At 38.8% G+C, this 15,526-nt stretch overlaps 2 protein-coding genes across 4 annotated transcripts in view; one reads left to right on the top strand and one right to left on the bottom strand.

Annotated features, from left to right (window-relative positions):
• Positions 1 to 379: 379 nt before the first annotated feature.
• Positions 380 to 7,233, bottom strand: PSMD10 (proteasome 26S subunit, non-ATPase 10). Of its 2 annotated transcripts, none has more exons than XM_008697239.2 (5): positions 7,062 to 7,228; positions 4,780 to 4,878; positions 3,758 to 3,904; positions 3,497 to 3,663; positions 380 to 1,306 (listed from the first exon to the last, which is right to left on the bottom strand). In XM_008697239.2, exons 1-5 carry the CDS (start codon positions 7,173 to 7,175, stop codon positions 1,153 to 1,155), a joined length of 681 nt encoding a protein of 226 aa, XP_008695461.2. In that variant the 5' UTR covers positions 7,176 to 7,228; the 3' UTR covers positions 380 to 1,152. The 2 variants fall into 2 exon arrangements, with proteins under 2 accessions (XP_008695461.2, XP_040485250.1); XM_040629316.1 differs by having other exon boundaries at positions 1,232 to 1,306; positions 3,576 to 3,663; positions 7,062 to 7,233.
• A 100-nt stretch (positions 7,234 to 7,333) lies between these two features.
• ATG4A (autophagy related 4A cysteine peptidase) overlaps positions 7,334 to 15,526 on the top strand; it is a 53,917-nt gene continuing 45,724 nt past the window's right edge. For both annotated transcript variants that reach the window (XM_040629287.1, XM_040629281.1), the window contains exon 1: positions 7,334 to 7,485. In XM_040629287.1, the coding sequence (XP_040485221.1) occupies positions 7,476 to 7,485 (10 nt within the window). In that variant the 5' untranslated portion in view covers positions 7,334 to 7,475. The remainder of the gene's footprint in view (positions 7,486 to 15,526) is intronic.

Genomic DNA, 15,526 nt, shown 5'->3' with positions numbered 1-15,526 from the left:
GCTGCTGGCCGTGAAGTCTCTGACCCACAATTAATGCAAGTTTGTGGGCTCACTAGGATCACTTATTTCAAGCAATATTTGCAGCATGAGATTCAAATTTAAAAAAATAATTTGTGGAGTCACTTGGAGTTCATTAGATTTTATGACCAGCAATCATTTACGTTGTTTCCCTAAATTGAGATCAAGGTTACACTTATTTTCTTTTGCTCTGCATTTAATTAGCAATTCAGAAGATTACTATTTTTAAAGATTTCAGCTGCAGCTCAAGCTTCGCTAATTTTATTGACTTCAGAGCTAGCAAAAACAGAAATGTCTTTTTGAAGGACTTTGAGGCTTACATGGGGTGTCTCACTGATTTGAAAGACAAACTGCGAGATTCTCTCAACATTTTATTTTTTGTTTCCGAAATACAAATCAAAATACATTTTTGTTACATATCACATTAACGAGTTTGACATTTCTTCCCAATACAGGATGACTTAATATAGGTACTTTAAAACTTCTGTTTTAAAAACAATACATTTTATTTTGGAGGGAAAGAGCCCATTAAAAAGACACACGGGTACACAGGCTCTTATTTTTCATTATTTTAGTGTTTAGGAATTTTGGACTTGGATAGCATGCCCTCCAATTGAAAATTTGGTCCTTTAAAATATATACGTATTCCCCCATAACAAAAATAAAATTGAAGTGTATTGTTGAGAAAACAGAAATTTTTGGTATAGGCTTCTGAGTGAGCTTGAGAGACAAGTTAGGATGCGTTTCAACTGGACAGTGGAACATTCGTGAACCTACTTAGAAATACGTGACAGAACAAACGGCCTGGTGTTATCAGGGTTGTTCTGCCTCAGAGGGCAGGGTGCTACAGACTCACCATAGCCACAGAACCAACTAACTCAAAATTAACCCAGATTCGGTATGGAATAATATATAACAAGAGCAGAACAGTCTCAACAGTTATTCAACGCCCGGCAAGTGAGTTTTAAGCTTAGAACAAAGACCTCGGCAGGAACAATATTCAACACGTTTATAAGACTTTGAAGACGAAAACTCTTCATCGCTCACGGGCGATGGCTTGTGCACAAGGACATGAGTTTCCAGGACGCTGGGGACAGCCACAAAACACACACAGGAAGAACACATCCAAGCTGCTTAACCTTCCACCATTCTCTTGAGTATTAAACCCAGACCACCTTTGGCCACTTGCAGGGGTGTCTTTTCTTCTTTATTCTCGATGTAAATACTTGCTCCTTGGGACACCAGCAGTTTTGCTTCTTCCACTCTCTCCTCGTCACACGCTAAGTGTCTGAAATTGAGGACCACAAAGACGGATTACTCCCTACCGAGGCCACGTAATGATGGAGAGTTCCTGATAGGTGGTCTGGACTGCGTATTACCAGGTGGTATCATATTAGAATATTTAATCAGGAAAGGAAGATCGATTTGCATGGGAAAGACTGTTCGGGAGCTAAAATTCCATGCAACAGCCTTATGGTACCAGGTCATAAATTGTAATTCTGGACACACGACAGTCAAAGAAGGGATCTAAATGCCAGCCAAGAACAGCTTCCATATTTTAGGGAGATTAGAGTCGTCTGCCCCAAAGGCACCCAATACGTTGGGGCTATGATCTAGACAAGTCCCAACTCATAATCTGCTAATAGCAATTTGTGTGGCTGAAATTTTGGAAGAGCAATTTAAAAGGTGTCATCTCATCTGATCCTTACATCCACCTGGTAAGTTAACATGGTGGTAATTATCACCACTTTACAGTTGAAATCGTGGCAGAGGTTGAAGTCCTTCCCTATGTTGACACGGGAAACCTCATCAGGCGCTACGGTTTATCAGGCAGGGTATTAGGCACTCTACCTGTCATTTTTATCTAAGCCTCACAACAATCTAGGGAGGAAGGAATTATTATCCTCCTATTACAGATGTGGCAATTAAGGCTCAGGAAGGTTCAGTTACTTCTCCAAGTTACTTAATGTAAGTATTTAATATAGTTGGTTAAATGACTGAGTTTGAAATGAGTAAACAGCATCTAGTTATCCCTAAATCCTAGGCTTTTCCCGGAGCCTGTCCTGCCTGACTCCTAGGTTTCTTCCTTGTTACGGAGAAAAGAGCTAGAATGTATAAATCTTTCTAAACAGTCACTCAGGACTAAAGAAAAGATTCTTAAAATTAAGAGTTAAGAAAACAATACTTGAAAAAGACTGAATCTCACTTTAGACTAAAAAGGAGACTCAGAATTTCTGGTTCAAAAAAGTCACCACTCACTAAGGAAGAAAAGTGGCCACGTACTGCAGAAAAAAAATACCAAAGCAGAGGATGGCCTCAGGTAACAGGTGTGAATCAATTCCAGATGGGTCTGAGTTAAATGAAGAATGGTAACTCTCAACTGAAACCAATGCAATGTTTTTTTTTAAAGCCTACAGTAAAATACAGGTAAATATTTAACTAATTTAACTAATTTCAGGGTGAGAAAGGACTTTCCAGTCACGAGGGAAGATGAATAGGTCTGACTACTTAGAAGCTGAAAAACTTCTGTTCTCTAAAAAAAAAAATAATGAACATGAAAAGACAAACTGGGAAAAACAGTTTTGACTAACACAGCAAGTTAATATTTTTAGCACAAGTCGAGGGCACTTAAAAAAAATCATAAGAAACAAATTAATTCCCCGAAAGCAGAGAAAGGGACACACAAAAGGTTATAATTTAGAAAAGAAATCTAATTAGTTGTAGGCATTAAAAGATGTTGCACTTTGCTGATAATAAAAAATGCAAATGACAACTTTGAAACACCACGTCTGATATAACAGAAGGCTATCTTCAGTGTCGGTGAGGGGGTAACAGGCACTCTCAAACCTGCTGTCGGGCGGGTACGATGATACAACTCCTCTGGAAGCAATCTGGCAATATACAGCAATAGTCTCAAAACGTGCGTATTTGTTGCCTTGGCAGTCCTACTTCTAGGAGTCTATACTCAGGTAATGATCAACAGTATGGCCAAAGATTTTTATATAAACTTGGTCAATGCAGCATGATTTATATTCATGGAAAACTCAAAAAAGCTTAAACATACAGTCAGAGGAATGATTAAATTCTGACACATCCATAAAATGGAATTGTATATAGCCATTCAAAAACGTTTTAAAAACGTTTAATAGAAAAAAATATTTAATAACATTGGAAAATGCTCACAACATACTAGGAGGGTTAAAGGAACAGGATATAATTACATACATAGTATGATCCCAATTTTGCCAAAAAAAATTTAATATGCCTATTTGCATACAAAGAATGGGAGGAAATATACGAAAAGTACATAGGCAATTTTAACTTTTATCCTTATGCTTTTGTGTGCTTCCAAATTTTTTGTCATACACATATGTATTACGGTTATAAGCAGAATAAAAAAAAAAGAAACGGCGTGTGAGAATTAGTGCAAGCAGGCTAATGTCAAGGAGAGCACAAATGACTGCTACTTGTCACTTACAGAGGAGTGTTACCCTCAGTGTCTTGGATATTTGTGGATGCTTTGTAGTACAGAAGGATATGAATCATCTTCAAGTTACCCTTGGCTGCCGCCCGGTGCATTGCTGTGGCCTCATAATGGTCCTTAGCATCTGGATTAGCCCCGCCTTCCAGTAACATGACAGCGATCTGGAACCCCGGGGAAGAAAACAATGCAGACGTCTAGTTGTGTTCGTGTACAGGTTCAGAACTCAAGAGCAGCAGCCCAGGAATGGGAGCCTACCTCGTGCCTGTTTTTGGAAGCTGCGTAATGTAGGGGGGTACAGCCATTTTGGTTGACAGCATTCACTTGAGCACCTTTACCCAGAAGGGCTTTTACAATCTCATCCCGGCCGGCAGAAGCAGCAATATGAAGAGGAGACCAACCTGCCTATGAAAGAGGTAGGCAGTACAAAAACCAGGGGCAGGGAAAAGGCACAGGGATTAATACTGACATGTAGGTAGGCTTTACAAAGAGCTGTGTGTGAATGGTTTAAAAAAAATAACCTTCTTTTCCCCTCATTAAACACTGCAGAAAATTTGGAGAGAAGATGTATACAGAAGGTATACCAAACCACCCACCATCCCATAACACAGAAATAATGACATAGGAGTAATTCTAATGTGTTTTCCAATTGGGATTATAGGATATGAAGCTCTGTCACATTTCCCACAACGTCCACTTCTTGTCTTGTTCTGAGAATTTTCTACGTCCTTCTTTGGATTCTTGACTTTATTGGTTACATATTATTTTATTAATATGGCTATTCCTACTGTACTCAACCAATTCTACACTGAATTGTTTTTATTTCTTTGCTATTATAAATACTCTTTCAGTGAGAATCCCTGAAAAGGAATCTTTGCCTACAAAACACTTCCACCCTTATTCATCACCAAGTTTTACCTTAATATAACCAATACATTATAATAAATCTCTGTATAACAACATCAAAAGGATATCCAGGCCCTGAGTATTCAGGCAATGCTCACATACAAAAAAGCTTTCCAACATAATAAAAAAGGATTTGTAGTCTTGTAGCCTTAATCTGCACGTTAACCTTAAACTTTGGGGTATGACTAGCGGAACCAACATTCTAAAATAATGCACCCACTAGACCTGTGTGAGGTCACCGGGGCCCTGGTGTAACTAACTGCCTTGTCATAAAGGTTACAATTTTGTTTGTGAGCTTGATATTCAGTCCTCAGTAAACACCAGTCTGGAGTCTAAAGATAACCGGGCCTTTATCAACTCTGCCTAGGACTCACATCATCTTTATCGTTCACTGGCACTCCAAGTTGCAGCAAGAATTCCACAATTTCTGTATGTCCGGCTGAGCACGCCCAGTGCAACGCGGTTCTACTGTCCTGCACGGGAAACAGAGAAGTGAGATGATCAACATTCTTGAAGAGAAATAGAAGAAGGAGGGCAAGAAAGCAGAAAAAGATTAATATTGGGGCCAGCGAGCCTATAGTTTGGAAACAAGAAATGGAGAGCACGGGATCCTCGGGTAGGTAACCTTACACCATATTACTTACTGTTCTAAGAGAGACCAAGGTTTCAGTAACATGGGGGAGAACCCATCGATGAATGTAATTCTGGGCAGAATACGGCCACGAAAGTAGTCGAGCACGAGACTGATTTCACTGCTTTGGCAGAAACAGAGCTTTGGCTATTTACTATGACAGTATTTTTGTACAGTTATGCCAGGCACTCTGCTAGGAGTTTTGCAGTCATTGTCTCATTTAATCTCCATGATCCTGCACAGTGGACATTATCCCCATTATCCACATGAGGAAACTAACACTCTTCAGGGTAAGCAACTCGTTCAAGGTCACACAGCTAGTAAATGGTGAAGCTGGGCCACAAACCCCTGTCTGACATGGAAATTTCAAGATGCTCTGGAAAGAACGAAAGAATCATATGGGAAAGAAGTGTTCATAAAACTAGTTGAGATTATCTATGTATTCATTTAAAAAACATATCATACACAAAATCAGATAGCAACATTACTTTAAAAAGTTAATAAGCTAGGAGTGAGTTGTGTTTCTCAAAGGGGATTTCTTTTTTTTAGTGACAGCTGTACTTCTTAGCTCTATGGAGAAGGAAGTGGTATTTTAAACTTTGTTAGAAAAGAATTTCAAACACATAAAAATAGAATATAACAGAAACCTATATGCCTATCACCTAGATTTAATATTTTGCCATATTTGCCTCACTTCGCTTCCCCGATGAGGTTTTTAAAAACAAATATCATGATTTTTCATCCCTAAATATTTCAGTATCTAAACAATAAGGATGCTGTCTTACATAGCTATGAGGCTGTTATCACACCTATCAAAATTAACACTAGCTCCTTTATAACGTGTAAAACCCAGTTGATATTCAGATTTCCCCAGTTGTCCCCCCAAATATTTTTTAATAGTTGGCTTGTTTCAATCAGGCTCCATACAAGGCCCATAATTTGCATATGATCCTTGGTTCTTAAGTGTCCTGACCTGGAATAGCTTCCTTCTTTTTTATTCCATTGACTTGATGAAGAATAGATTATTAAATCTCAATTTGACATTACTAACTTAAATTTCAAGTATTAAATATTACCAGACCACCATGAAACTAAATCAGGTAAAGGTAAAGCCATTTTCAGGTTGAGCAATAAAGTTCCAGAAGTCAGTCTCCTGACTTCTACTCTTCCCAAAGCCACGAAATGGAGATCTGTAAATCCCCGACACTGTATTGCTTAGTGCTTAGCATCGTACCTGTCATACAGAATGCAATCTATAAATATTTGTTGGCTTGCTGAGGTCACCGTGAATCTTTCTAGAAACTCGGGGTGAAAGCACGAGGGCCCTTTGAGCAGAAGAGCAGAAACACTTCCCAAAGTCCATTCACTTTTGTTCTGCCTCTGCCTAGGAATGCCCGTTCACTCCCCCAGGAAAATCCCACTCATCCTTCAAGATCTAACCGACCTTCCCTCCTTTGCAAAACCTTTTCAATTATCATAACATTCACTCTTCAGAGGGAGATTAAATCAGGTTCTGCCATTCTGTGTTCTCAAAGCACCACGTAAACGTCTCTCCAGAGCAGTCACAATTTGTTACCGCACGTCTGATTTGGGGTTACTTTATTAACGTCTGCTTCTTCCACTCGACTGTATCCCCAGCTCCCAGCAAACTTCCTGGCACAGAATTGGCGTTCGGTTACACGTATTTCATGGAATACAACTAGTAAAAAGTAAAGAAACCCATTAAAAAAAAAAAAGCTTTCCTCCACGGGTTACTCAAAGATGGGGCATTTCTGAGAAACGCGGTAAACGTTCTAGAAATATCCAATATTCAGCGAGCTAAGCACCGCCCCCCCAAATATTTGAGGTTTGCGGGGCTAGCTCCTGCCGCCCCATTCCGAGTCCTGAGGTGACCCGGGCTAGGGATGGGGCGGCGGGGGCGGGGATCTGACCCTTATGGAACCGGCCTCCCTTGGGCCAGGCCAGGCAGCCACGTTGGGCCTCGTCGATGCCGCCGCCTCCGGAGAGGCCCCAGCGCTGCTTTACCTGGTCAGTCCTAGTAGCCAGGGATTTATCGGCCAGGATCCTCTCCTTCAACTCCTCCAGCTTCCCGCTGTAGGCCAGGTTGCATACCATTAGGTTAGACACACACCCCTCCATTTCTCTTTCCCAGGATCTCCGTGAAGCGCGACCCACGACGGCCTCACGTAGCCAGCTATGACTGCCAATCAAAAGAGCCGGCAGAGTTCCACCAATCACTGGTCTTCCTCGTTCCTTCGCTTCTTTCCCACCCCGGGGCGCCTCTGGGAGTTGCAGTTCGAGCGCAGTTCCGGGCGGGGAGGTGCCTTTGACGCGCTCACGGACTCTGCCCATAGCAGCGCGGAACTACAGGTCCCAGGGTCCCTTGCGGCCGCCGTAGTCAAGTGGCCGGTGGAATTGGCCCAGGATGACAGCTGGAGAATGGAGTCAGGTACGGGGAGCGGCTTCGTGTGGAACCGGGGTGGGTGGTCGCTGTTGCGCCATTGAGTCGGCCACGAGAAACGGGTGCGGGGTCCTGGCAAGAGAGTTATGGGAGCCTGAAGGTCCTGTCCCACGGGGGCCCTGACCTGCAGTGGCAGGCGGAAGGGACAACAGTAGGAGCTGAGGACTACCTCCTGGGCTCGTGCGGGTGGCTGCGGCTACCCTCCCCCTCCCCGCCGCCGCCAAAGGAGTGGAAAGAAGTAGGGGTTAATTATTCTGACATCTCGGCGGAGTGGCATCAGGGCAGAATTCTGTCACAGCAGCGATAGCATATGACTCCATAGTAAGGTGATGTGCCAGGGTGATGCCAAAGGCAGGGTGTGAGGCCATAGGAGCCACTTGATATCTAATTGACCTCGGTGAGTCCATGGCCTGGTGACATCACAACTTCATGAGAGTCATCTTGATACTGTGGTATGGTGTTGGTCCTTTAATGTCACTGGTAATAACGATGACATCGAGGCTTTGCTAGAAATATTAAGCTAATAGTGTTTCTATTTATGGAAATCCCAAATAGTGCCATAGCAGAAGAGATGCAAAGCTTATCCTTTATAGGGCATATCCAGGAGGGCATTATGCCAAAACTAGGTAATGATAAGAATACACTCAAGAAAGAGACTGATTATGTTTATATTTATCCTGTAATGGTGTAGAACAGAGCTTGGCAAACTTTCTGTGAAGCGCCAGATAGTAAATACTTTAGGTGTTAACAGGCCAAAAGGCAAAATTGCGGATAATTTGTAGGCATTTATATAACAAGAGAAAAAACAAATTTCAACAAATGTTTATTGATGAAATCCAAAATACAACAATAGTTGAGTACTTTTTTTGTTATACAGGCCTACTGATAGAAATAATGGAATTCTTTTGAGGGGATAACATTTTATTTAACTGGGGCTCACAGAGTTCCCCATCTTAAAAATCATGTCAAGTGTTCATCTGTTAGTGCTGGTCTGTAATGAGATTTTCTTATTTCATCTTTGTAAAAGTCTTTTCACAATGATAGGTACTGCCAAATTCTGGTATCAACCCACAAACATATTCTTGTTAATTTTTATTGAATTTTTAAAATTTCAGAAGAGCATTAGCTTTATAGAAAAGTTGCAAAGGTAGTACAAAATTCCTGTGTACCCTTCACCCAGTTTCCTTTACTGTTCTTTTCCTGTTTTTAACAGCTTTATTGAGATGTATTTTACGTACCATAAAATCCACTCACTTCAAATGTATAATTAAATGATTTTTAGTAACTTTACTATGCGGTGCAGCCATCACCATAATCAGTCTTAGAACATTTTCACTCCCCCAGTAAGATCCTTCATGTTCATTTATCGTTAATCCTTGTTCCCACTCCCAGCCCCACGTAATGACTAATCTACCTTCTGTCTCTATAAATTTGCCTATTCTTGACATTTCATCTAAATAAAATCTTACAATATGTGGTCTTCTGTGCCTGGCTTCTTTCACTTAGCATGATATTTTTAAGGTTCATCCATACTGTAGCATGTATCAGTACTTTGTTCATTTTTATTGCCAAATAGTATTCTGTTTTATGGATACAACACACTTTTTCTGTCTACTCACTAGTGGATAGGGTGTTTCCAATTATTGGCTATTACTGGTAATTTTAGTTTCTAAGAACATTTGTGTACAAGTCTCCCCGTGGACCTATGTTTTCATTACTTATTGGTAGATACCTAAGGGTGGAATTACTGGAACATATGGCAAATTTATGTTTAACTTTTTATGAAACTGCAAAACTGTTTTCCAAAGTGGCAGCACTATTTTGCTTTTCCACCAGCAATGTAGGAGGGTGTCTGTTTCTCCAAATCCTCGCCAACATTTGTTGTCTTTTTATCATAGCCATTCTAAATGGGTGTGAAATGATAACTCATTGTGGTTACAATTTGTATTTCCCTAACGACTAATGATGAGCACCGTCTTGTGTGCTTATCGGCCAGTTGTGTATCTTCTTTGGTGAAGTGTCTGTTCACATATTTTTCCCGTTTTTGAATTGAGTTATTATCTTTATTGTCTTTTTATTGTTGAGTTGTAAGAATTGTTTATACATTCTAGATACAAGTCCTTGACAGATATATGATATGTGGATATTTTCTACTAGTCTTTTGCTTGCCTTTTCATTTTCTTAATGGTGTCATTTGAAGTGCAAAGGTTTTGAATTTTGATGAGGTCCAATTACTAATTTTTTCTTTTGTCAACCATGCTTTTGGCTTTTTACATTTTTAAGTGTACAGTTTATTATTAATGTTATTTTAGAGTTGTGTAACTATCAACACAACCTTATTTAAAAGATTTCCATCACCCTGGAAAGAAATCTTGTGCCCATTTTCAGTCACTCCTTATTGCTACTCCCAGCCTTGGGCAACCACTAATCTATTTTCTGTTTCCATGGATTTTCATTTTCTTGGCTTTCATACAAACAGAAAGACACAATATGCAGTGTCTGTCTTCTTTCACGTAGCATGTTTTTTTGACCTTTATCCAAATTCTACAATGTATCAGTACTTTGTTCCTTTTTATAGCTGAATAATATTCTATTGTATGGCTATACAATATTTTATTTATCTGTTCATCAGTTGATGGGAATTTGGGTGGTTTCCACCTTTTGGTTGTTATGAATAACACTCCCATAAACATTCATGTGCAAGTTTCTGTGCAGACATGTGTTTTCATTTCTCTTGGTACATATCTAGGAGTAGAATTGCTAGGCCGCACAGCAGCTCTGTTTAACTTTGTGCAGAACTGCCACACTGTTTTCTACAGCAACTGCACCATTTTACATTTCCATCAGCAATGTGAGGGCTTCAGTTTCTCCGTCTCTTTACCAACACTTGTTAATGTCTGTCTTTTTTATTATAGCCATTCTAGTGGGTGTGAAGTGGTGTATCATTGTGATTTTGTTGTTCTGACTTGTTATGGGAAGTATATGAAGCGTGTTGACATTACTTTTGGCTCAAACAGTGGTAGTTGTTGAAATGACTTTTCTACAATGTAAGTTTCACAAAGAAGCCCTGTTTTGCCTTGTTATTTTAGATTAAATTAACTAAGAAACATTATCAAGTCTGCAGTGAAAGCTCATTTCCAGAGCCATTCAGTGTTTGATAAGAATGGCTGAGGGCAGTTTGTCCAACAGTTTAAAAATGTAAAAATCCTTCCTACTTTGTTTCCCAGACGAAAAACATGAGTGGACTTAATTTGGCCTGCCAGATGCGGTTTGCTTATGGCAGGTGTAGAGTGAGTGTCCTGTATGTAGTAGGCCAATGAAGATCTTGTTGATTACGGAGATACAGCAGGCTGGTTGTGTGGTATTCACAAAGGATTGAATATAGTAACATTTTACCTTAATAATATCAAGGAATTGGATTTGATTGCTAAGAACAGCTGGAAAAATAATTCTAAGTACCTCTCCTACTGAGTGACTTATTTGGGTTATGTTCTTTTATAGATGCTGTCTTGTACTTTTATTTTATTTGTTTTTATTTAATTAATTTATCTTTTAAAATTTATTTTATTTTTTCTTTTGATACCACATGGCAATTAACTTTCCATTCTGAGTCCCTTGAGGCTACGGGTAAGGTAACCCTTGACTTTTTGAAGGCTGAAAGACAAACAGATCTATAAGGGAGAAGATTTCTTTTGTCTCTGGCCCCAAGTTATGGAGGAACAAGGTGGTGACTGTTTATCTATCAAGAGTCAAAGGAGGCTCCTATTAGGGACTGACTCCCTTGCTGCTCATATGATTGTTTTCTGTTCCCTTTTCTGCATGGTCACCTAGATTGTAGGTCCTAGAACAAGCCAGATTCATCTTCTGGACTTAATTAGGCTAAGAATAACTAACGTTAATCGATCACCTGTGTCAGATACTGGTCTTATATCTCATTTGATCCTTCACAACAATCTTATGAGGTAGGTAGGTACTATTATCCCTCCAGTCCCCACCTATTTAAAAATGAGAATGCAGGTTCAGAGAATCGAAGTAATCTAACATGCCTAAGGCCACACAATTTAGTAAAAGTTGGAACTAAAATAAAAATCCCTGCCCAATGCCCTAGCGTTTAACCACTGCAACATGGTGCTCAATATTGCTTAAGATGAAATTATGTTTAAATGAAAACCTCAGATAATGCAACACTAATTCCTGTAGCTCTTTGGGCTGTAACTCTACCTCTGATGGAAAGAAAATGACCTATTTTTCATGCTCTAGAGCAATGCTGTTGCATAGATCTATTCGTGATGATGGAAAAGTTCTGTATCTATGCTGTTCTAATATGGTACTGTTAACTTTAAAAATAAAACTGTCAGTTATTTTAACAGCAAAAATGGGTTTATTCAGGAATAGCAGAGAATCACAATTCAGGACATGCAAGCTACAGCAAAACCATAGGCAAGTCTGGAGAAAAAGGAGAGGAATGTGGTTTTATAGAGGAAAGGGGGGAGTTCGACGGAGCTGTTATAAGCAAAAAGCCCGTTGGAGTAAACTGGGAGTTTGGAGTGTAGTGGCTTTTTACTGGTAGAGTTGTGACAGTCTCCCATTGGGTGGGCCATTTCCACCCAAGGAGAAAATCTTTCTTCCTCCTGGTGGGATAGTAAAGTATAAGCTTCTTCCTGTTGGGAATACAAGAGAGGTCTCTTCCTCTTGGGGTCTGCAATTGACAAGTAATAGGGTGTGAGAGCTCCCCCTTCTGGCCTCTTGATTCCATTTTACTGATGTTTCCCTTTATTAATTTTCACAACAGCCACTAGTCACATTGAGCACTTGAAATCTGTCTAGGAACTAAATTTGAAATTTAATTTTAATTATTTTAAATTTGAACAGCTTCATGTGGCTAGTGGTTATCATTTTGGACAATGCAGAGGGAGGCAGTTTTCCTCCATGTGCCCTTCTCTAATCATCACTAAATATTTTACTCAATGCAAATATTTTTTTCATAGCACAACTGGAAATGAATATATTCTATAGTGAAACAAACTTGAGGACACCTTACAGAGGGTGAGTGTAAATCAGTGAACTGTATAACAGTCTCAGGAATACGTTCTGGGTTATCCAGAATGAAACTCTTGCATCCCTACCACTTACTGGGTAAAGTTTGAATAACCGGCCTGAGGACACTTTGCAATTCATGATGCATTGTTTGAAGATGTAATTCGTTTATGTGACTTATTGCAAACACTTCACAATTGCCGGTTGCCTGGTTTAAGAGGAGACGTTTTAATCTGTGGCTAAAATATTTTTAAGCACATGTTTTGATGTTACAGATAAATGTCTTTGATATTACATGTCACTGGCCTATATACACCTTCCCCATTTAAAATCTATCCTTTCGTACAACCAGCTATTAGAATAAAACATTTTATTTACTTATTCCTTGGCCTTTAGCTTCCATATTCTCGTTTCTCAGTTAGTTTATAAGTAGTTTCTTTTTTTTAACTTTTTAAAAATCAATAATAAAAGACTCACACGTTGTAGAAATCGTACAAAGACTCTGTATATTCTTCATCCAGTTTGCCCCAATCATTACATTTTATGTAATCATAATACAATATGAAAAGCAGGAAATTGATATTGGAATGATATGTGTGTGTACCGTTCTGTGGTACTTTGTCATATGAGTAGACTTGTGTAACCATCACAGCAATCAAGATACAGAAATATTCCATCACTAGAAAGCTACCCATTTATGGCCACACCCACCACTTACTCCCATCATCTGTACCCCTGACAAATACTAATGTGTTCTCCTTCTCTATAATTTTGTAATTTTGAGAATTTTATATAAATATAATCATAAAATATGTAACTTTTCCATTTTTTTTACTTCATAATTTTACTTCAGATCCATCCAAGTTGATACGAGTATCAATAGTTTCTTCTTTTTTATTGCTGAGAAGTATTCCATGCCTTGGATATACTAACATTAGGGTCAGGTTCACCCCTTCTCCTATTGAGGGACATTTTGGACATTTCCAGTTTGGGGCTATTACAAATAAAGCTGTTATGAACATTTGAGTGTAGGATTTTATGTAGACCTGGATTTTCATTTCTCTGATGTAAACACCCAGCAAGGCAATTGCTGGGTCATATGGTAAGTGTATGTTTAGTTTTTAAAGAAACTAATAAATGATTTTACCATTTTATATCCCTGCTGGCAGTGTATGAGAGATCCAGCTTCAGTGCATCCTTGCTGGTACGGGTAGTGTCATTGTTTTTAGTTGAGCCATTCTGATAGGTGCATAGTCATTAATACTTTATTGTGATTTTATTTGCATTCTCTAATGGCTAATCATAGTCAGCATTTTGTGTGTGTGTGTTTATTTGCCATCCCTGTATCTTCTTCAGTGAAATGTTTCTTCATGTACTTTGCCCATTTTCTAATTGCATTGTTCTGGGGTGTGTGTGTGTGTGTGTGTGTGTGTGTATGTTAAAACTGTCAAGTTTTGAGAGTTCCTTATACAGTCTAGATCCAAGTTCTTTGTCACATATGTAATTTGCAAGTATTCTCTAGCAGCCTATGGTTTGTCTTTTCATCTTATTGCTAGGCTTTTTCATGGAGCAAGAACCTAATTGCGATGATGTCCAATTCACTGATTTGTTTTTTCTTTTCTGGATTGTGCTTTTGTTGTTTCGTCTAACTCTTCATCAAGCCCTGGATCTCAAAGATTTTCTCCTAGATTTTTTCTAAAAGTTTTCTAGTTATATTTTACATTGAAGTCCACGATCCATTTTCAGTTAATTTTTGTATATAGTATGAGGTTTGAGTTGAGATTAATTTTTTTAAACTACGGATACCCAATCGCTTCAGCTTCATTGAATTGCTTTTTTACTGTGGTAAAAAAAAAAAAAAAAAAAAAAGAGTACGCTGAATTCGTATAGGCCTGTTTCTGGGTTTTCTGTTCTGACTCATGTGTCTATCTATGTGTCTGTTGCTCTGCCACACCCCAGAGTCTTAATTGCTATAATAAGTTTAAAAATTAGGTAGAGTCATTCCTCCTACTTGATTATTTTTTAAATGTTGTTTGTTTCTTTTCCGTTTCATATACATTTTAGAATAATCTTGCCTATATCTAAAAAAAATTTGCTGGGATGTTGATACGAATTATATTAGACCTTTATATTGATTTGGGGAAAACAGACATCTTTACTATGTTGAGTTTTTCAATCTGTGAATGGGGACTGTCTCTCCATTTATTTAGATTTTCTTTTATTTCTTTTCTTGGCATTCTGTCATTTTCAGCATACAATTCTTGTACATATTTTTTTGAGAATTAAAAATATTTCATTTGTTTGAGTGACTTTTAATGGTATTGTATTTTTGATTTTGGTTTTCGTGTGTTCATTGTTAATATATAGTAATGCAGGTGATTTTTGTGTGATGATCTTGCACTCTGCGATGTTGCTGGATTTGCGAAGTTCTAGGAGGTTGTTTTGTGTTTGTTTGTTTTGGTTGATGTCTTCAATTTTCTTTGTAGACCATCTTGTCATCTGCTAATAGGGACAGTGATATTTCTGCCTTTTTATTCGATATGCTTTTTATTTTTTTTCTTCCCTTATTGTTCTGTCTAGGACTTCCAGTATGTTGAATAGCAGTGGTGAGAGCTGAACCCTTGCCTTGTTCCCAATCTTAGGGAAGAAGCAGTTAAGTCTTTCAGCATTAAGTATGATGTTAGCTGTAGGTTTTTCTTTCTTTCTTTTTTATTTGTAGATATTCTTTTGAAAGTTGAGGTAAAGGGCTCCTGGGCGGCTCAGTTGGTTAAGTGTCCAACTCATGATTTTGGCTCAGGTCATGACCTCATGTGTCTTGGGATCAAGCCCCGTGTTGGGCTCCTTGCTCAGTGGGGAGTCTGCTTGAGATTCTCTCCCTTTGCCCCTCCCCCACTCACTCTCTCTCATTCTCAAATAAATAAATCTTTAAAAGAATAAAGTTGAGGCAATTCCCTCTCAATTTCCAGTGTTCTGAGCATTCTTTTTTTTTTTT

The sequence above is a fragment of the Ursus maritimus genome (genome assembly GCF_017311325.1).
Source record: "Ursus maritimus isolate PB19 chromosome X unlocalized genomic scaffold, ASM1731132v1 scaffold_X1, whole genome shotgun sequence".
Taxonomy (NCBI): domain Eukaryota; kingdom Metazoa; phylum Chordata; class Mammalia; order Carnivora; family Ursidae; genus Ursus; species Ursus maritimus.
Note: the sequence above shows the minus strand (reverse complement) of the source record. Positions and strands in the feature narration are given on the sequence as shown.

Coding starts and splice junctions, on each gene's coding strand:
- PSMD10 (XM_008697239.2), bottom strand. CDS start 7,175: ATGGAGGGGTGTGTGTCTAACCTAATGGTATGCAACCTGGCCTACAGC. Junction 3,905..4,779: donor CAGTGAACGATAAAGATGAT/GTGAGTCCTAGG, acceptor CCTCTTTCATAG/GCAGGTTGGTCTCCTCTTCA. Junction 3,664..3,757: donor CTTCCAAAAACAGGCACGAG/GTAGGCTCCCAT, acceptor CCGGGGTTCCAG/ATCGCTGTCATGTTACTGGA.